The sequence below is a fragment of the Trichomycterus rosablanca genome, chromosome 5 (assembly GCF_030014385.1).
Source record: "Trichomycterus rosablanca isolate fTriRos1 chromosome 5, fTriRos1.hap1, whole genome shotgun sequence".
In the NCBI taxonomy this organism is placed as follows: domain Eukaryota; kingdom Metazoa; phylum Chordata; class Actinopteri; order Siluriformes; family Trichomycteridae; genus Trichomycterus; species Trichomycterus rosablanca.
Window position 1 is genome coordinate 47897925 of NC_085992.1, and position 22964 is coordinate 47920888.

At 38.1% G+C, this 22964-nt stretch overlaps 1 protein-coding gene across 1 annotated transcript; it reads right to left on the reverse strand.

Moving 5' to 3' along the window:
* Nucleotides 1-1236: 1236 nt before the first annotated feature.
* LOC134315203 (probable E3 ubiquitin-protein ligase HERC6) lies at nt 1237-21874 on the reverse strand. Its single transcript, XM_062996246.1, has 23 exons — nt 21623-21874; nt 18960-19113; nt 18282-18364; nt 16207-16434; nt 15917-16008; nt 15710-15837; nt 15000-15148; nt 14012-14067; nt 13253-13353; nt 13093-13152; nt 12793-12886; nt 12490-12667; nt 11362-11513; nt 8969-9100; nt 8754-8852; nt 8485-8661; nt 8208-8348; nt 7471-7637; nt 6403-6469; nt 6237-6307; nt 5492-5675; nt 5284-5386; nt 1237-2598 (listed from the first exon to the last, which is right to left on the reverse strand). Exons 1-23 carry the CDS (start codon nt 21852-21854, stop codon nt 2387-2389), a joined length of 3060 nt encoding a protein of 1019 aa, XP_062852316.1. The 5' UTR covers nt 21855-21874; the 3' UTR covers nt 1237-2386.
* Between the last annotated feature and the right edge of the window lie 1090 nt (nt 21875-22964).

Below are 22964 nucleotides of genomic sequence, written 5' to 3' on the forward strand. Positions count from 1 at the left end.
CCGTCCTCCCGTATTAGTATTTTCCCGAAAATTTCCCGTATTATATTATAATTTTAAAAAACATTCCTGTGCCTCTCCAAACTGAAATGTCACTAACCTCGCGAGAACTGCCACCCAGGCTGCTGCAAGTTGCAGTTCTCGCGAGATTAGTGCGGACAGCGGGAACAAACCTGGAACAGGGAGAGATGGATGGATGCAAGGAGAGAGAGGGCATTCCTGCCAAAAAAGTAAAGACTGCATGTAAATATCTAGAGAAATGGGACATCGAATTTACCTTTCTAAATAGGAGAAGAAAATAAAATGTGTTTCACTTTAAGACAAGCAATGTGTATATATGCTGAAAATATGTAAAATAAATAAATGTGCTTCAATTCCCTTTTGTGTTTTCATTTAGGCTGTATTATAAGAATTACATATGTAGGAATGTCCACAGCATTTCACTGTCAACAAAGGTAGGCCTATCAGATTCTGATCATCTAATTGTAGTTTGTAAGTGGTTCACAGGTGGTTATTTTAGATTTCTTGTAAACCTGTCTTAAAATGTAAGGGATACTGAACCTCGGTTGGGCTGGTGGGACGGCTCGAAGCGCGTGGCGGAAAATTTCCCTTATTTTTAAATCCAAAACTTGACAGGCATGGATTTGTGATTTAAGTGTTCTCTTCTTGGGTAGCACGGTGGGTAACACAGCAATAAGGTCCTGGGTTCGATCCCCAGGTGGGGCGTGGGTTTCCTCCGGGAGCGCCGGTTTCCTCCCATGGTCAAAAAACATGGAGTCAGGTTAGTTGGAGACACTGAATTGCCCTATAGGTGAATGGGTGTGTGTGTCTGCCCTGCGATGGACTGGCGCCCCGTCCAGGGTGTTACTGCATGCCTTAACCCCTTGGCCGCCCATGACCCTGTCGCCGGTTTACCACTGTTCCTTCCTTGGACCACTTTTGATAGATACTGACCACTGCAGACCGGGAACCCCACAAGAGCTGCAGTTTTGGAGATGCTCTGACCCAGTCGTCTACCGCCACAGTTTGGCCCTTGTCAAACTCACTCAAATCCTCACACATGTCCATGTTTCCTGCTTCTAACATCATCTCTGAGGATAAAATGTTCACTTGTTGCCTAATATATCTCCCCCACTAACAGGTGCCGTGATGAAGAGATAATCAGTGTTATTTACTTTACCTGTCAGTGCTCATAATGTTATGCCTGGTCGGTGTAAAGAGACAATAAAAAGACAAAAGTTTAATGTGTTTAATGTTTACTTGGTATTTTGATAGTTTATTATTATTTAGTTGAAAGTTAAAGGCTACTAAAACATTTATATGCAAAACTGTTACGCTAAAAAATAAACAAGTTCATAATCTAAAATAACAGTAGATAGATGTGATAACAGTAAAAGAGATTCAGAGAAATTCTTCAAGCATTGGTCTATTTCAGTTGTTCTCAAACATCTCAGACCAAGTACCACCCTGATCAAATCAAAACCTTTGGGTACATCCTTTTTTTTTATTACTTTGTTTATGCATTTTCCCCCCTTTTTCTCCCTTTTAGAGCATCCAATTGACCGATTGTGTCATGCTTACTCTCCACCAATGCCGATCCCCACTCTGACTGAAGAGAACTAAGCTAACCCACGCCCCCTCCGACACGTGGGCAGCATGCCATATGCATCTTGTCACCTACACTTTGACCAGTGCAGTGCAGTGCAGATCAGCACTGTGTACGGAGAGACACACCCGGACAGCACTCTTTTCTTATCTCTGTACAGGCGCCATCACTCAACCAGCAGAGGCGTAACTGCATTAGTTATGAGAAAGTCCGTATCCGGCTTTAATATCCCACCTCTATCTGAACAACAGGCCAATTGTTGTTCATGTGGTTGGTCAGCCCAGCCGGCAGGCAGAGCTGAGACTCGATACGATATATATTCGAGATCCCAGCTCTGGTTCCAGCACATGTTTTTACCGCTGCACCACCTGAGCGGGCAACCTTTGGGTACATTCAATATCACATACAGCTTTAAACAATGTGCCTAGATGTGCCACAAACACTTCATTTTTTTTTATTTTACATTATTACACTTTTAAGAAAGATGGGTTCTTTCTCTGCCATTGGAAGAGCTCCAGAGCTGTCTGTGTTTGGTAATTAAGATCAAGTATTGTCTGTGTGTCTAATCCACGACAGCTGCTTTAATGTTAATTTATTACATAATGTTAAGTTTGTGTATTTTTTTTTTTGTGAAGTGGTAAGTCTTTGAGATCTGAAGATTTGAGAACATGTATGGTTGTAGTGTAACATACAATACATAATTAACCCTAACACTACTACTAACAATTACTTCATATGTTTTATATGATATTTTATTTTAATGCATGCTGGTCGACCACTGGTCTATTCTTTCCAGAATCCTCTGTTATGTTTCAGTGCTTCGATGAGCTTGTCCATCAGTCGCTGCTTGTTTTCATATGGAGGCAGCATAAAATTGAAGTGGCAGGTTTGGGACTCTGGTAGGTGGTTCTGGGTAAAGTGGCACAGGTCAAGCACGTTCATCCTAATCTCTCCCATCCCAAGAATCGGAACACGATCACAGCCCGTCAAAAACACTGATAAAGAAAGAGAAAGAACATGGTAAGAGATCAAGTAATGTTCAAATATACAAACAAAAACAGACTGTTAACTAGCTTGTAGACAACTGGGCAACTGTTATAACACAGCTAGCTATCCAGCATAGCTATAGTGGCTGATAATTTAGCTACCTAAGCTAGCTGCAAATATTGTAAGGACATTAATATAGAGGTTAGCTGGTCACGTTTTACCACAGAATGGTTTCTAGCAAATTACACTACACATCCCAGGGGTTAGAGTGCTCATTACTGCTATTGTACTGCAACTCACTCCAGGGCTATATAGAGCTCGAACTCCAGGACTATATAGAGCTCTGACTACCGGACCACATACAGTTCAGACTCCAGGACTATATAGAGCTCGAAGTCCAGGACTATATAGAGCTCAGACTCCAGGATTATATAGAGCTCAGACTCCAGGACTATATAGAGCTTGGATTCCAAGACAATATAGAGCTTGGGCTCAGAGTCCGGACTATATACAGCTCGGACTACCGGACTATATACAGCTCAGACTACCAGACTATATACAGCTCGGACTCCAGGACTATAAAGAGTTCAGACTCCAGGACCATATACAGCTGAGCTCCAGGACTATATAGAGCTTGAACTCCAGGACTATATAGAGCTTGAACTCCAGGACTATATAGAGCTCTGACTATCGAAATATATATATACAGCTCAGACTCCAGGACTATATAGCGCTCTGACTACAGGACTATATACAGCTCAGATTCCAGGACTATATAGAGCTTGAGCTCCAGGACTATATAGAGCTTGACCTCCAGGACTATATAGAGCTTGAACTCCAGGACTATATAGAGCTCTGACTATCGAAATATATATATACAGCTCAGACTCCAGGACTATATAGAGCTCTGACTACAGGACTATATACAGCTGAGCTCCAGGACTATATAGAGCTTGAGCTCCAGGACTATATAGAGCTTGAACTCCAGGACTATATAGAGCTCTGACTATCGAAATATATATATACAGCTCAGACTCCAGGACTATATAGCGCTCTGACTACAGGACTATATACAGCTCAGATTCCAGGACTATATAGAGCTTGAGCTCCAGGACTATATAGAGCTTGAACTCCAGGACTATATAGAGCTTGAACTCCAGGACTATATAGAGCTCTGACTATCAAAATATATATATACAGCTCAGACTCCAGGACTATATAGAGCTCTGACTCCAGGACTATATACAGCTGAGCTCCAGGACTATATAGAGCTTGAGCTCCAGGACTATATAGAGCTTGAACTCCAGGACTATATAGAGCTCTGACTATCGAAATATATATATACAGCTCAGACTCCAGGACTATATAGAGCTCTGACTACAGGACTATATACAGCTCAGATTCCAGGACTATATAGAGCTTGAGCTCCAGGACTATATAGAGCTTGAACTCCAGGACTATATAGAGCTCTGACTATCGAAATATATATATACAGCTCAGACTCCAGGACTATATAGAGCTCTGACTCCAGGACTATATACAGCTGAGCTCCAGAACTATATAGAGCTTGAGCTCCAGGACTATATAGAGCTTGAACTCCAGGACTATATAGAGCTCTGACTATCGAAATATATATATACAGCTCAGACTCCAGGACTATATAGAGCTCTGACTACAGGACTATATACAGCTCAGATTCCAGGACTATATAGAGCTTGAGCTCCAGGACTATATAGAGCTTGAACTCCAGGACTATATAGAGCTCTGACTATCGAAATATATATATACAGCTCAGACTCCAGGACTATATAGAGCTCTGACTCCAGGACTATATACAGCTGAGCTCCAGAACTATATAGAGCTTGAGCTCCAGGACTATATAGAGCTTGAACTCCAGGACTATATAGAGCTCTGACTATCGAAATATATATATACAGCTCAGACTCCAGGACTATATAGCGCTCTGACTACAGGACTATATACAGCTCAGATTCCAGGACTATATAGAGCTTGAGCTCCAGGACTATATAGAGCTTGAACTCCAGGACTATATAGAGCTTGAACTCCAGGACTATATAGAGCTCTGACTATCGAAATATATATATACAGCTCAGACTCCAGGACTATATAGAGCTCTGACTCCAGGACTATATACAGCTGAGCTCCAGGACTATATAGAGCTTGAGCTCCAGGACTATATAGAGCTTGAACTCCAGGACTATATAGAGCTCTGACTATCGAAATATATATATACAGCTCAGACTCCAGGACTATATAGAGCTCTGACTACAGGACTATATACAGCTCAGATTCCAGGACTATATAGAGCTCTGACTACAGGACTATATACAGCTCAGATTCCAGGACTATATAGAGCTCGGAGCTCAAAACAGTGCTGGCAGTTGGTATGGTAGATGGCCAATCTTCAGTAACGTAAGGGTCAGGGTTGTGGTGGGTTTGAAACACTGGGTGTTAAACATTCACATCGGGGCACAAATAAATTGTATGACATTACTCATGTACCCTTTTAGTCATTCCTGCCCAGAGACATTTTAGCAGTTAATCCACTAACTGGTATGTTTTTAAAAGGTGAAAAAAACTCGAGTATTAAGAGAAAACCTACACAGACCCTAGAACGAAGTGGCTCCCACAAAACTGTGTGCTTAAATATGATCATAAACTATTAAACTCACAGAGAAAGGATTTCTTTTGCTCCTCCGTCAGCTCCTCAAACACCTCCCAGAACGCAATGATAGTGGAGTGTCTTTCATGGAACTGTCCACCGTACATTGTGTTCTACATTCAACCACACAACAGAAACTCACATTACTGTCATTCATTACATGAACCTTCTATGTTTTGATGAATTTACATCAGATCAATTTTATGACTTGTTCAGACCTTTTTGAAAGTTTCCCAGTCGTACTCCTCTGTGCCCACCGTAACTCCTCTGAGCTCCTCTGGCTGAAAGAAATCCACCACGTCTGGGTCACACACTTTGAAGAAGCCCCTTCTGAACTCTTCAAACACTTTCTCCACTGATTTGTTCAGCACATAATCCACATAGGCATCCACAAAATCCTTCCTGTTGAATAAAGCACTATATGAATTGATAGACACCAAATGCAATGTTTGCAATGCTAAGAATGATTAAGAATTAAGAAAATGTTTATCAATCCCCTAATCAACAAACTATTTTCCTGTGCTGATATTGAGCAGAGAATCAATCTTTTAATTAGTGGGTCCAGCTATTAAAGCCACTCTGATTGCTAACAGTTTGAGATAAAAATAAGCATGCTACCATGCAGTTGCGATGAACATGATCACCAAAATCAAATGTTAGCTGGACTGCTGTAAAGCTGTTGTTCACTTGCACTAGAGTAAAAAAAATGTTTAATGAAGAAGCACTTCTGTAAAAATCATGGATAAAAGCATGTCCTAAATGCTGAAAAAGTAAATCTGATGAAAACCCATCTCAGAAAAGTAAAAAAACATTCGAAGCAAAAGAGGACCAATTTAATCTGTGTCTCTGTGTTTTTGGTTGTGATGTTCACTAAGCACATGCTGATGTAAGTTCCAGGTCTCTACATACATTTGTCTATTTTATTTTATGTATGTATGTGTTTATGTATAAAATGTAATTTACTTATTAGCACTTGTTACAGGTTTTCCACTGTTAAGAGGGTCCAGTTCCACATCAGCACCATCCCAGTGTATCTGCAAGAAAAAATGTTTAGAGCAATGAGAAAATAATAAACCATATCAAGTGAATCATTTATCATTTTATGTATCCTGAATTAAAAGTGTCGTACACAGAAAGTAGTGTTCAAATCATTTACAACGTCATCCGGGTACTCATGCAGAATGCACCTCAGACTTCTAGGAAACAAACAGGAAGATGAAAAGCAGATGATTCATTTAATTTAATTGTTAATAAAAAAATATATGACAAATTGTTTACTTTATCTAAAAAGCTAAAAAGCAGTTCATGCCTAAAAACCTAGCAGTATTTGATCTATAGAAGTACTGTAACAACAGTGAGCTCTTCCTGTAGAAAATGTTTATTTGCAGTCATTTTGCTAAATGGGGTTAAAATAAGAAACAGTTACTTATTTAAAGGGTTATATCTGTAAATTATACTTTATACAAATCAGAGTACAAACAGTGTAAGCTATTTCCTTCCATTGTCTAGTTTTATTTGGTTTGAAACACAGCCATGGATGGTGTGGCCTGTAATGCACTTCTATTATAAAATGACAGGATCACATGGGGTAATTTGTCTATTTATTAGTATTTATAAGTATTTGAAAAAATTTTGTGTTTTTAATTAAGATCTAAACCAGTTTTTTTTAGCTAATAAAAAAGGGTTCTTTAAAAAGTTTCTGCACTTTTTAAAACTCTATTTATTAAGAATTTCAAAAACAAGTAACATCACTTTTCTACATAGTCACCTTCTGATGCATTTTTCCAGCATCGTACCAACTTTTTAATGCTGTCAGCAAAAAGTGTGTTTGGTTGAGCACGTAGCCACTGATGCAGCGCTGATTTCACATCATCACATGAAAATCTTCTTCCCCTTAAAGCTTCTTTTTTAGCGTCCAAAAAGGTGGAAATGAGATGGAGCGAAATCCAGACTATAAGCGTCTCTCAGTCTCTCAGACACGACCAATTACTATTACTCCCACCTTCATCGTTTCCAACCAAAATATAAAAGTGAGGAAACTTTTTGAAGATCCCTTGTACTTATTATTAAAAGCAGTACTGTTTTGGACTTGGTATGACCAATTTTCTTTGTACTTGATATTTATAAGCTTTTAGAAATTTCAACACAATAAACAGCACAATGTCATAATTTATGAGAACATGTCGAAGTTTCTCACCTTCCAATCTCAGGGCTGAACTCGGCCAAGTCCTCCAGTGTGGGTTTTACATTGACCAGTTTCTTAAACATGGCCAGAGGGAAGGGCATGTAGACTATGTTGTTGTTGTAAAGGGCCAGACCGCAGAGAATTCCAAACAGGAAGTATCTTGTATGTTCAAATGTTGCCTAAAAATCAGCCAGTGTCAGGCCAAATTATCATCATTAACAGCCAAATGCACATTTGTTAAAACTACTATTGATAAATAACAGGGATGTAACGATACACCCTACCCACGATGCAATGCGATTCACGATACTGGGTTCACGATATGATTTTTTCCTGATTTTTTTAAACAAAATTAAATTGAAGACATATTATGACAAAGTTTCCTTTTATTGTTTCTCTAAATAAAATAAAATACTGTATTAGTGCTTATCTTTTATTTATCTAAATAATTCATGCCTTTTTATTTCTGAGGTAGGTACAAACTATGCCAAATAATGCTTATTGTGTAAAAAAAAAACCTGAAATTTAATTTTGGCTGAAAAATCCCGAACCTGGCAACTTTGTGAAGTGCCGTCAACCAGGCGAGGTGAATAGTGCCAGTGCCCTCTGCTGTTTAAAGTGAATATCGATTCATCTTAAATAAATAACCGATTCGAATCGTGGCACATGTGCACTGATTTTTAACTGTCTTATGGTGCATCGTTACATCCCTACTAAATAAATAATAATAATAATACATAGTGATTTACATTAGCTGGAAACCAAATCATAGTTTGCCGTTCATTGTTCATAAACATCTTTGAATCAGGAGCCAAGAGCTCATTGAAAGCATGAAGGAAGAAATCCCTTTTGTTCACTTCTGTCAGTTTTGAATCCTCCACAAATATCACCTATAAGAAACACAGACGTTATGGAAATGTATGCAGCCCAATATTATAAAGATCTTAAAAAGCCTGTTTTCCTGCTAATAATTAACAAAGACTGTCACGCTAACCAACTACCACAGCTGTGCAGTCTTGTTCTCACCACTAGTCTTTTTTTGAAGTTATTGTGATCAGCATTGTCGAGGTGTCTGAATGTGTCCTCCAGCAGGGCAGTGCGTTTCAGTTTCAGCTGAAACATAGGTGCTGAGGGCTCCACAGAAAACTCATTCTGAAACATCTGTCCAAGGAAAGTGCTTATACTGAGTATCTGATGAATGAACTGAAATGAGAGTTAACAAATCACTTACATTATCATAATATGATGATAGCTTATTAGCAGCATTTCAACAGGAAACTTGCAAGAGTGCATACCTGTGTTGCAAAAGCAACAAATCTGAAAATGTGGATTTTGCTGTTGAGGTCCAGGAGAAACGGATAACGGCAAAAAATGGCAGGTGTGGCATCCACTTCCTCTCAAAAACATACGTAAATAACATTGGGAGTATTGTTAAAAAGAAGACCAGTAGGTAATAATTTAATAAACATCAGCTGGTTCTGTTTTTAATAGAATGCCTTGTGTGCTTTACCTGAACTTCTTTATATTTAATCTGTGCCCACAGTGCTACATCCTGTTCAAGTAACTGAGGCACCAAGCCAATCTCCTCAATGTAGAAGTCACTGAGTGGAACCCTCCTTGATTTTTCAGCCCGTTTGTTTCCCTTTAAATAGAAAACTTTGATTAATGTTAATTAATTAATGTCTATAGACTGATGCCTATAAAAAATCTCCATACCCCTTTGAAATAGTCATTTTATGTCTTTTAGTCTGCTTTAATAACAGCTTTCAGTCTGTTGGATTTGTCTCTACCAGCTTTGCACACTTAGATTGTGGAATATTTGCATGTTCTTCCTTGCAGAATTGTTTGAGATCAGTCACATTTTGTGGTGACCAGCAATGCACTGCTCCCGTCAAATCCAACCATAGATTGCCTATGGATTTTAGGTCGGGGCTCTGACTTGGCCACTAAAGGACATTGCTATTCCTAAGTCACTGCTTTGTTTTTTTTCTGGAAACGTGTTGTGTTGTTGTCATGCTGGAAAGTAATCCTCCTGCTCATCTTTAGCTTTCTAGCAGAGGGCCACATAAAGAATCTGAATATGCTTGGCAGAATCTATTTTCCCTTCAGTCCTGACAAACTGCCCAGTTCCTGCTGAAGAGAGACATCCCCATAACATAATGTTCCCACCATCATGCTTCTCGGTATGTGCGGTGTATTTTCAGTGGTGTGCTGTGTTTGGTTTTTGCCAAACCTACCATTTACCTTTATCTTATCTGACTATAAAACCTTTTGCCACATGGCATCACAATCTGTCATGAGCAGTTTCTTTCATGCCACCTTCTATACAGGCCAGCTTTGTTGTCATGTACATTGCCATTGACCACTTGGTATCTTTCCTGATTAATATCCTCCTGGCTCATTCAGTTTGGGGGGACCGACCAGTCTCGGCAAGGTATTGGTTGTGCCATCCACTTTTCATTTTTTGAACAGTGCACAGAGGAATAGTTAAAGCTGCTAAAATCTTTTTGTATCTTTCTCTAAACTTGTGCCCTTTCACAACTTTATCACAGAGCCCTTTTGAAAGTACCTTGAAATAATTAAAGTACATTTATTTCAAACTCGATTAAAAAAGTTGGAACAGTAAATAAATGCAAAAAACAGCAAAAATAAACAAAATTGGGCCACTTTGGGGGTAAATTCTGTTCTATAGTTTCTGTTCTAAGTACAGTGGACCCTTGACTTACGAATGTAATTGGTTCCGAAGGGCTGTTCTTAAGTCAAAATGTTCGTTAGTTACCTTACCCCTAACCTTTCTAATGTCTTAAATGGTATTTTTTGTAATAAATACAAGTATATTTTCCCTTAAATCTTAAATTAATTAAGATCCTGTAATAAACAATGATAAACAACAATACACAGTAGTACTGTACATAAAAAAACACCACATTTCAGTACAGTACGTGTTCTGTATCATACATCATAATAAATTTCCTTCTTTTTTTATAAAATGTATCTACCAGAAACAACAATAACTCTCATATTTCGCTATTATTTCCTTCTTTATTTCAGTAGTGTTGTATTTTGTAGGTGTAATTGCACGAAAGAAAGAATACTTTACTGAGCCGAATTCCTTCTTCTCTCTCACTCACTGTCCCCTCTGTCTGATACACAGTGACAGCTACTGGCTGTCAATTTTTAATTGTAATTATACAACAACAAATAGTAATTTTTTAATTTTCTTACCACTGCACTTCCTCTGCACATTCTTTGGGGACATTTTAATGTTGAATTTTACAAAATATAAATAAAACACCGGAAAAACACTGTTCGCTGTCCGAATGTTTGCTCACTATATATACAGTATATATATATATATATATACTGTATATATATATATATATATATATATATATAGAGAGAGAGAGAGAGAGAGAGAGAGAGAGAGAGATGGTTGGAGTCAACTTGTTCGTGACATCACATGTTTCGCAAATTTCTGTTTGTAATCCGAAATTTGTTTGTACGTTGAAAAAGATCGTTCGTAACCCAAAATGTTCGTATGGTAAACCGTTCGTAACTTAAGGGTCAGTGGTAGCCTAGTGGGTAGAGCTTTAGGTTATCAACCCGGAAGATTGGCGGTTCAAATCCAGGCTCTGCTATGCAGCCACTGTTGGGTCCTTGAGCAAGGCCCTTAACCCTGTCTGCTCCAGGGGCGCCGTACAATGGCTGACCCTGCGCTCTGACCCCAGCTTCCAAACAAGCTGGGGTATGCGAAGAAAGAATTTCATTGTACTGTACACCTGTAAATGTATTTATAACAAATAAAGTATCTCTTCTTTTCTTCTTTTTCCACTGTATTTTGTAAATTTGTGTTACATAATGATTATATAAATGTGTTGATACTAAGTGCGACTACATACTGACCTTGTAAATGTACTTGAGGACCTCCAGCACAGCTTTAACACCAGGATTAAATTGTAAAGTAAGGTTGGCATTTAGGAGGAAAACGAGGGCCCGTTTCCACATTCTGATGTGTTTTTTCATCATACTTGCTTCCATTGATGACCAGAAGTTCTCTGCAGGTCACAAAGAGAAAACCAATGAATACATGAACTGAATAATGGTGATTATAAGCAATAGGCTTTAACACAAACAGCACTACTCTAAAACTACCACTAGTCTAAACCTTAATTAAATTCTTACTCATGACATTTAAGGGTTTTTCTTTATTTTCCTTTTATTTTCACTGATTGCTAAATAAGTTTTGGGTTACCTGGTAGTAGCACTATACAATAAAACTTGCCTGCACTGGAAAAATCAAAGAATCAACCCATTAAAAAAGATTTGAAAATTGTAATGTGAAAATATCAAACCTTTATATGTCCTTGGTATAGTAACCCCTGTTTTTGTTTGCCTTGCTGTGCTAGCCTTTGCTTTGATGATCTTGTCTCTTTGGATTTGCCCTTTGCCGCCTTGCTGTATTTTTGACCGTTGCCTGACATGGATCACTTTTTTCTCTTGCACCTTAACATTGTTTGAGTTTGTTTGCACAATCAAGTTTAATGCATGTGGAAATTATAACAGGCCCCTCCATCTGGTCCAATTTTCCAATGAATTACTCCGAGTTGCAGCTTTTTTGGGCCTCAAAACAGAACCGTCCTGAGAAAGCTGATTGACGTCCCTTTTCCTGAGTGGACGGCACCTATAAATCCAAGGCTGCACTAGTTGATGGGGTCAGTGTGCTGCTCATGGATTGCAAATTTTTGATAAAAAAAAATAGAGTTGTAAATACTGAGTTACTGTTAGACTTTGTGACATAAACATTTTTGGTGGGGATGAGGGGTGCTGTTAAAAAGTTTTTCTTTTGATTAGAAATATTTCTGCTTCTTTGTTTCTTCACTAAATCCCATTCTCTTAGTGCTAGACAGATTAAAAGCCCAGAGATAGACAAGGTCCACCACAGGCAAAGACTCTGTCCTGTCCTGACTATCAAGTAATGGAAGATTTTATTTATTGACATTATTAATTTGTTAAATAATATCCTGATCTTACTCATGATTTCAATGGCAGTATCATGGAGACTTGTGATGGCTACAGCTAGCTCAAGAACCCTGTTGAAGTTTTCTGTTTCATGAAGAATAGGGCATGTAGGCAGAAGCATGAAGATCTCAGGGCATCTCATCACTGGTGCAGAAAACAGAAGGTTCATCACCAGAGGCTTGATGTTTACCTGGGATTAAATGACAGTATATAGCATTACATTTCATGACACAAAACTTAAAGAATGAAATTTCTCAGTAGTAGTTCATTTATATTTTCTTTAAGATGAGTGTACTGTATGTTTTTCAACTCAACTGAACATTTGATCCAAGGAATCGTCAGGAGTTGATCAAAGGTCTGACTAGCAGCATTCAAATCAACCTCCACAGTATCTTTGCTGATGGTTCCACTGTGGATAAAATGATCAGTAACACAAAAAACAACATGAATTTAATGTCAGTATTATTCACTTTTATTATAATAAACAGAAACTTTACGGAAATTAAGACAGAAATCTGCATTAAAACTTTTCAGTAGCCAACTGATGTTTTGAATACAGTCCTCAGATGCTGATTTTACATTTTAAGTAGTTCTTTAATATGTAAACAGAATTACCTGTCCTTCATGAAACAAGCGACTAGATTTGAACTTGTTGAAAATGTCAGTAAAATCTCCCTGTGTCAAAAAAATAAATACAGTGATAAATTCCACACAACTGCTCTGAAAAAAATCATTGGTACATTTATAGCATAAAATCAGGCAAGTGTGTTTTCACCTTTGAACTTCTTTGATATTTCTATCATTCTCTGAAATTGAAACCCATTTCTGCACTTGGGCTTCGTCAAGTTTTCCAACTGGATCCCCAAGAACAGAGGTCTTAACAGAAGGGAAAAAAAACTAAACATGTTTTATCCTTAAGTAATGTGAGTAAATACATGTAATACAATAGTTTGGAATTCTGGACTTAATATGGTGATGATGGTAACACTTTATTTAAAAGGTACCTCCATTAGGCCTTTATAAAGAATAAATCAGCCAGTGGTGGCTTATTGGTTGAGGAACTTTACTACTGTTCAAAAGGTTAGAGGTTCAAAACCACCACAGACAAGCTGCCTCTGTCAGGTTAATGAGCAAAGTCCCTTAACCTTAAATTGCTTGGTTTGTGCCATGTCAAAAGTAAGTAGCTTGGGTCTATCCCCAAGATAGAATAGAACAGAATGCCTTTATTTGTGATAGATACATATACAATTATGTTTGGAAGCTGGGGTCAGAGTGCAGGTTTAGCCATTACACAGGCTGTTCCACCTTCACCCCATCACACTTCAGATGAAGCATTACCTAAATCTTTAACACATCTACAACAACGTCAACCTCAAATGTAGTACATATCAGGTTTTAAATACTCTCATATTTTTCTGACTGATGGTTCTGGCACCTACAGTTGTTTTACATGGTACCCATGTGCCAACACCAAATTAAAACTATGTAAACAAGTAACCAAACAAGTAAACAACTTGCATAAAAGTAGGTTTACCTTGGAAGGTGGAAAGTAAAGAAAATTGGAATTCCAGCCAGAGGAAATCTTCATTACTGCATGAACACAAAGATATTTAATGACAGAGATACAAATGGAACAATGTTTAAACGTATATGTGTATTTTATATTCTACTGGATTCATTCTTTAATATCTGTATTATTTAACATTTTATATACGGTTTATATTGTAATACTTGTAATACAGCATAGTTTCACTACATGAATGTTACAAAGGAAATTATTTTTGCCAGCAAGCCCAGCTCTACCGGGAAACAATGGGCACCAATCACACACATTCCCTACCAGTAATGTCTGTGTAGACTCCTGGCCAGTGGTTAGCACCACTGAGATTTAAACTTGGACCTCAGCAGTGTTGGGCTAGCAAAATAGACCGCTGCACCACCCAAGTCCCCTTAGAGCAATAGATGTTTCACCCTACCATCCAGCTTTCACTCAGGAGCGGAGTGCATTAGTTTTACTCAATAAAACCCTTAGTCAAAATAATTAAAAAAAATAAATTAAATTCTTAAGCTTTGTATAATTCATTGTCAGAGAACCTAAATATTATTTCTACTAATCACTTGCCCAACACATATTCTGTTTCCAAAAATGAGGTCAGTATGTTGTGTGACCTTTTCTGTACTGTAGGTGGGTTAAAGAAATATTCTTATGTTATTTTAATCTGCAATCCAACATTTTAAAGATTTGTCTGTTAGAATAATATTGATATTATGGTATAAAATGGTTATTATTATTATTATTATTATTATTATTATTATAATAACCAGAGATTGTTTAAATAAGTATAATACAAAGACCACATAACTGACCACTGACTAAACTATCAATGTTTATTATATAATATTATAGTTACTTTCATGTCTATAATGGATTTTACCTAAAATTAAAGAGTTTTAATAAAGGTGTCTGTGAGATGAATGAATGTTAATGCACTGTACATGTTTTGTAAACACAACGTTTGTACCTGGGTTGTTTTTAGCTCCTCTGCAATTCCAGTCTCCTTCAACTCTCATGGGCTGTAGGCTATCTACTGTGCCACCACTCTCCCGAGCTTCGACTTTGCGTCCAAATGCAAAGATTTGGCCAGATTCCATCAAGATCAGGGTGTGATGACTGTTGTGGTTGACAGTAACTAATCAGTAATGCTGCAGAGTACAACTTAGTAACATTCCCATGTAATTTAAGCCATAGGTCATATAAAATTAATAATGCAATAAAGGATTTTTATTTGTATTTAGATGTGTCATGCTTATTCATGCTATGCGAATCTTGAAAACTTTAAAGGCACGAGCTTGAAGGCTGTCATGCAAGAATGAAGCTCCTGATATGAAATTGTCACTTTAAAGCTTGACTAAAGTTTATTGTAAATCATACAGTATAAGCAAACTAAAAGCAGGAGCTTGTGCTTCTTTCTTTCTTAAGCCTCAATGCAAAGTTCACTTTACAGTAGAAAGTGTCGCTGGGCATTATACACACTCCTGTCCTCGTGCCTTGCCATTCATGGCTAGCAGAAGGGGCATGGAGGCACATTTCTTGCAAAGGCGGCAACTTTTACAAGGTTAAGACAAGAGGTTGTGACACTCAAAAGTGTAGTGTGACACACTGTCTGTATTAAGGCATTTTTTCAGTGTTGTGTTGATGAGAGTGTTATACACATATGTATAGCTTGATCACCTGCCACAGGTTACTTGTTCAGCTGGTCCGTCAATGCCTTCAACTTTCTTTGGTCGAAGCTCATTATTGATGGAGTTTTGTCCAAGTTGTCCATGTGCTCCCTCTCCAAAGGTGTAGACATCTCCAGTCTAAAAAAACACATCCATTTTCAGAGTATTTTGTTAAGTTAAAGTAGAAAAGTCCTTGTATTTACTTTATTTTAAATACCTTAGTCAGGACGGCACTGTGTGCTTCTCCACAGCTGATGGAAGTTACACCGATGTTCCTTAAAGCAGGAACAGCACATATTGTAAAGCGACCTATAACATAAAGTATTACATGAGTCTTTCTCAGAAATGTCAGTAAATGATTATAAACAATAAAAATGACTTTTGAGATAAAAAAATATTATTATACACAGAAAATGACATTTGTTTAGGAGCTAGAGAAAACTGCACCAAAGCTAACTTAAACTAAAAAACAATGACATGTAAGAGAACTGTCTGGGTGTACAGTACCTTTCTCATCAGTCCTGTTAACACCCAGCTGTCCTGCACTGTTGGCTCCACAGCAGAAAACTCGAGATGGCAAAGCCAAGGCCAGGGTGTGGGCTCCACCCGCGGAGATCTGAATCACTGGCACTCCGGTCAGAGCTCGCACCAGTGCTGGGGCGGGCTGCAAGACCACCGATTTTCCCAGTCCAAGCTGGCCATAGTTGTTTTGGCCCCATGAGAACACCTCTCCCCCTTCAAAATGTCGTATTAGTTATGCTCTTGTTTGATTATTATAGAACTATGTATATACAGTGATAACTATATATACAGTTGATTCACATTATTATGACCACCAGCTGATATTCAGAGTACCCGAGTGTGCAGCATGGACAGCAGTGACTGGGAGTGACTCAATAAGGTCCTGGTAGGTTGTCCCAGGTATCTTGAGCCATGCTGACTGCAGTGCATCCCACAGCTGCTGGAGGGGGTGTGGGGGAGCATCCATAGAGCCATCATGATGATCAAGGTGTTCCACAGATGCTCAATTGGGTCAAAGTCTGGGGAATTAAAGGGGTCAGGGTAGTACTTAGAAGTCTTGGTCATGCTCATCCAACCAATGACGGACATTTCTATCCTTGTGACGTGTCGCATTGTCTTGCTGGAGGATCCCATACTCCCCAGGTAAGACAATCAGCATGTATGGGTGTACTTGATCTACAAGGATGGATTCATACCCAAATCAGTTGAAAATGCCTTCCACATGAATGCACGGGTCCAGAGAATGCCACGAGAACATTCCACAGATAATAACGCTGCCTCAGCCATCGTAAGAAGAAGTGGTCATGATAATGTGACTTGACAGCGTATTTTTACTATTACACATGACAGAGACATACAGTATCCTGAAAAGCATAATGATAATTAAATGATAAAGCAGTGTAATTAAATGAAGTGTAGAATGCCTGAAGGTTGCAGGTTCAAGCTCTGATGATGTCACAGTCTATCATGTGGCTGGAAGCTGAACACTGGTTGGCCCTGCTTTTTAACATCTTCGAACTTTGGGTGTAAATGTGAGGGTAGTAAATGCTTTCGTTTAAGTTAGTTGATGTGCATAATGAATTTACATTCTGAAAGAAGGTACATGCTAGCCTCATCCTCTGAGTGAGTAAGTGAGTGATAGAAGCCAGGTCAGGGGTATGCTTCCCATTAAAGTTAAAATAACCAGTGCACGTCAACCATATATGGCACTACATGATAATATAGATTAAATGTTCCTCTGTGACACATAGTACCATAACACATTCATTTCATCTGTGTACATAGCATCAGTATTTGCAAATGTATACATGGCACTATTGCACTATTTACACCAGCACAACAATAATGTATATATTGTATATTATCTGCTATACTTATATACTCTATTTATTCTCATTAATTTAGCCACTGTAGTCACCTTTCATAACTCTGTAATTATATAATAGTCTACATACTGTTCAATCAGCATTATCTGTTTACTCTTCTTCTGTCACTGCTGCACTTTATCTGTAATAAATGTAAATAATCTCTATCTTTCACTTCTAGTTAGATGCTACTGCATTTCATTGGCTCTGTACTTGTACTCTGCACAATGACAATAAAGTTTAATCTAATCTAATCTAATACATAAAAGAAATGAGGATAATTCTTAGTTGCATGCATTTTCTCAATTTTTCTCCCTTTTAGCACGTCCAATTGCCAGATTGCATCATGCTTCCTCTCCACCAATGCCGATCCCTGCCGATCCCTGTGTTTCCTCTGATTGAGGAAAACGAAGCTAACCCACGCCCCCTCCGACACATGCCATATGCATCTTATCACCTACACGGCTCAGCGTTGTGTACGGAGAGACACACCCTGACAGCACTCTTTCCTCATCTCTGTGCAGGCGCCATCAATCAGCCAGCAGAAGTCGTAATTGCACCAGTCATGAGAGAGAGACCCCAGAGCTGAGATTCGATACGATGTATTAGAGAACCCAGCTCTGGTTCCAGCATGTGTTTTTACCGCTGTAAACTTATAACTTTCTTTAACTGCATTAAAATTCCACACACACTTACCTTTTGTTAAGGCCAAGGAATGACAGTTACCACAAGCAACCTGAACCACTGGGATTGAAAAAGGCATGGGTATTTGAACTGGTCTGAAAAACAAAAGCATTGGGGAAAATAAACTCCTCTGATATTTTAGCATTTTAATGTTTAGATATTTTACAAAATCGTACATTATGCATATGTTGACTATTGTCAATGTTTAAAATATATATAATCTAGTAAGGATCATGTATTTGCAACATGTTACTATGATTTTGCTTGTTATTTGAAGCTAATGGTTAAATTGTATTCCATGTATGTATTGGGTCATAAAAATTTGAGTGAGCACTAAAAGAAGGTTATTTAAACCAATGATCCTTAAAGCTGTAAACATAGTGCCATCAAAGAAAGGTTCTAAAAATTTTATTATTATAAATAAATAATAATAAATTATTATTATTTTATATAAATATTTAATATTTAAAAAAACACTGAAGGTTATATTAACAAACCCAAACTGTTTTATTCCATTGCATAATTTCAAAGAAAATCTTGTGGTTCCAATTGTGGCGTCCCCTGTTCTAACTGTGTTTGTGTTTTGTTTTTTATTTTTATCCAAAATGATCAGTAAGGTAGAATACAATCCAGAAATATAACTGCATGACTGTAATACGTAAATACAAACTGTACAATCAATTTCCTTACACAGGTTTGGGGCATTTTGCCACAGAGTTGTTAATGCCCAGCTGTCCTTCGCCATTGGCTCCCCAGGAGAACACCTGACCCGAATCACACAGAGCCAAACAATGATCCTGCCCACATGCTACAGCAGCAACTCCTCCCAACCCTTCAATCTTTACTGCGGAAAAGGAGACAGAAAACACTATTGTATTGTACAGCCAATGAGAACATGGCAAACAGAAACAGAGAGCGAGAGAAGATAAAGGAGGAACAGAAACAGAAAGAATAGTGCACTTGCATTACAGCTAGGTGTGACAAACATCTTTTGGATTAGAATACTTCACAACAAAGTTGCCATCTTAACCTCTGTAAACAGTCTAGCAAAGTCTGGGTTGTGAATGCAAAAATCTGTCAGTTTTTGAGCATTACAGGTCATCAAAGGAAACATACATGAAGATATGTGAGACATATTAAAGCAGTCTCTCACTGGCCAAAAAACTAAAGCTGGAAGTATTAACAAAACACCCAAAACATAAAGCCAACTAAAGTGAAAGCTTAGTTTTTATCTATTATAAAAATAATGTTAACGTTCCTGTATGGCAACTTGAGCTAATAGACCCTGGGGAATTAACACAGTTTGTCAGAAAGGAATAAGTTAAAATCAGGGGCGTATTACTGGGGGCAGGTGCACTGGGGCCCATGGCGACCATTGGCTGCACTCGCCAGGTCGTTATTATTATATTACAGTATTTCCGTTAAGTAAAATATTAAAATAACTAAAAGACAATGAAATATCAGAATACATGTGTCCATATATACAGTACAGGCCAAAAGTTTGGACACACCTTCTCATTCCTGTGGTTTTTCTTAATTTTTTTAAATTTTCTACATTGTAGATTAATACTAAAGACATCCAAACTATGAAGGAACACATATGGAATTATGTAGTAAACAAAAAAGTGTTAAACAAACCAGAATATGTTTTATATTTTAGATTCTTCAAAGTAGCCATATTTTGCTTTAATGACAGATTTGCACACTCTTTGAAATTTTCTTAACCAGCTTTATTAGGTATCCACCTGGAATGGTTTTCAATGAATGTTTGCGCCTTGTCTAGAGTGAATTTTTGGAATTTGTTGCTTTTTTAATGTGTTTGAGACCATCAGTTGGGTTGTGCAGAGGTAGAGTTGGTAAAATATAAAACATATTCTGGTTTGTTTAACACTTTTTGGTTCACTACATAATTCTTCATAGTTTGGATGTCTTCAGTATTAATCTACAATGTAGAAAATAAAAATAATCAAGAAAAAACACTGAAGAGAAGGTGTGTCCAAACTTTTGACTGGTGTGTCCAAACTTTTGGCCTGTACTGTACATATATATATATATATATATATATACAGCCGTAACATTAAAACCACCTCCTTGTTTCTACACTCACTGTCCATTTTATCAGCTCCACTTACCATATAGAAGCACTTGTAGTTATACAATTACTGACTGTAGTCCGTCTGTTTCTCTGCATGCTTTGTTAGCCCACTTTCATGCTGTTCTTCAATGGTCAGAACTCTCCCAGGACCACCACAGAGCAGGTATTATTTAGCTGGTGGATCATTCCCAGCACTACAGTGACACTGACATGGTGGTGGTGTGTTAGTGTGTGTTGTGCTGGTATATGTGGATCTGACTGCTGGACTGAGAATAGTCCACCAACCAAAAATATCCAGCCAACAGCGCCCCATGGGCAGCGTCCTTTGACCACTGATGAAGGTCTAGAAGATTACCACCTCAACAGCAGCAATAGATGAGCGATCGTCTCTGACTTCACATCTACAAGGTGGACCAACTAGGTAGGAGTGTCTAATAAAGTGGACAGTGAGTGGACATGATATTTAAAAACTCCAGCAGTGCTGCTGTATCTAAATAATACCTGCTCTGTCATGGTCCTGTGGGGTGAAAGCAGGCTAAAAAAAAGTAGAACTTCAAAGTGCTTCTATATGGTAAGTGGAGCTGAAACAAGATATATCTATCTGTATATCTGTGTCTATTCTATCCATATCACACACACACACACACACACACACACTTTATTAAATGTTAGTTGTAATAAATCTATACAGACATCAGGGGATGAATATACAGTAAGTCACCTTTGAACATCATACTACACATTGCTATCATAATTCAACTAAACAAAGTCCATAGATAACATTTATTAGTGTATAAATCAATCAACCCCCGCCTGTATATAAAATGACAGTATGTGTGTTTATTTAAAATAAATACATCACATGCCAAAGATGCTTAAAGTCTTGTTTCACCTCACTGCATCTTTGTGTCCCTGACAGTGTAACAGCACTGATGTGGATCTGTGCCAGGATTTTTCATCAGAACCACAGAAACGAAAATGAAACTTAAGACACTTTGGCAGAATGAAAACTCAAGCGTCAGACGAGGATTTGATTAAACTGTGCAATACAACATGTCAAATAATGTCACACAATATTACATACTATTATATTAACAACAAAACTCAGTTCTGATTAGTAAAGTTTATTCTCTAAGTGTCTCCCTGTTGTATTATCTCTTCTTCAATGTGTTACCCATTTTCTTAGTATTTCACTCCTTCTTCAGTACATGTACCATCCCCTTGGTGTATTTATCCATCTTTTACTGTGTTTACTTACCTGGTAGTTTATTGTTGTCTCTGGTCTTTGCTCTGCCCAGCTGTCCTTTAGAGTTTCGTCCACATGACAGGACCTGTCCGTTTACTGTCAGTAATAAAGTGTGCTGCTCTCCACACCACACCGACACTATTTCTTCATTAATGTTCACCGCAGTCGGTGTGCTGATCCATTTTCCTTCATTAGCAGGTAAGCCGAGCTGTCCCTGAGTAGAATCTCCCCAGCTGAAGACCATGATGCCCACGACGAGTCCAGTGAATCAATCACAGTGAATCACTCCTACAACACTGAGCAGCTCATATAATATATGTAGCCTGCAGGGGGCGCACTGCCACTTACATCAGTGCCTCCAAACTTCTACTACAGGAGGAATTCAGGCTCTTCAGTATACAGTATATACCCAGCAAGGTCTAAACCAGAATTAAACAAAGTGTCAGGTCATTTACATTGTTTGGCTTTTGAATTAAATAGGCAATATTTATTTTATAATTGTAATAGTACAAATCTAAGTACATTTACATTTTACAGACGCTTTTATCCAAAGTGACTTACAGTTATGACTGAACACAATTTTGAGCAATTGAGGGTTAAGGGCCTTGCTCAGGGGCCCAACAGTGGCAATTTGGCAGTGGTGGGGCTTGAACCAGCAACCTTTAGATTACTAGCCCAGTACCTTAACCACTGAGCTATAACTGCCCTTTAAGTACTTTAATCTTCATCCATTATACATTGTTTATATAGCCTATATAGTGGGTGGCACTGTCACCTCACACCAGGAAGGTCCTGGGTTTGATCCCTTAGTAGGGTGGTCAGGGTCCTTTCTGTGTAGAGTTTGCATGTTCTCCCCGTGTCTGCGTGGGTTTCCTCCAGGAGCTCCGTTTTCTTCCCACAGTCCAAATACGAGCAAGTGAGGTGAATTGGAGATACAAAATTGTCCATGACTGTGTTTAACAGTAAACTTAATAGTAATGAGTAACTACCATTCATGTCATGAATGTAACCAAAGTGTAAAACATAACGTTAAAATCCTAATAAACAAACAAACAAACAATAGGTAGGGAAGTTTGAAGGGAAGTTGACATATGGATAGATAGATAGATACTTTGACAGAGATATAAATTGTTCCCTTTACCATAAAAAATCAGCCATAACATTAAAACCACCTCCTTGTTTCTACACTCACTGTCCATTTTATCAGCTCCACTTACCATATAGAAGCACTTTGTAGTTCTACAATTACTGATTGTAGTCCATATGTTTCTCTACATCTCTTTTTAACCTGCTTTCACCCTGTTCTTCAATGGTCAGGACCCCCACAGAGCAGGTATTATTTGGGTGGTGGATG

What these genes read in the sequence shown, in the direction of transcription:
- LOC134315203 (XM_062996246.1), bottom strand. Translation starts at nt 21,854, where the DNA reads ATGGTCTTCAGCTGGGGAGATTCTACTCAGGGACAGCTCGGCTTACCT. An exon ending in AATATCAAAGAAGTTCAAAG is followed by an intron (nt 13,153 to 13,252) that starts GTGAAAACACAC and finishes TTTTTGACACAG; the next exon opens with GGAGATTTTACTGACATTTT. An exon ending in TGATTTGGTTTCCAGCTAAT is followed by an intron (nt 7,638 to 8,207) that starts GTAAATCACTAT and finishes GCTGATTTTTAG; the next exon opens with GCAACATTTGAACATACAAG.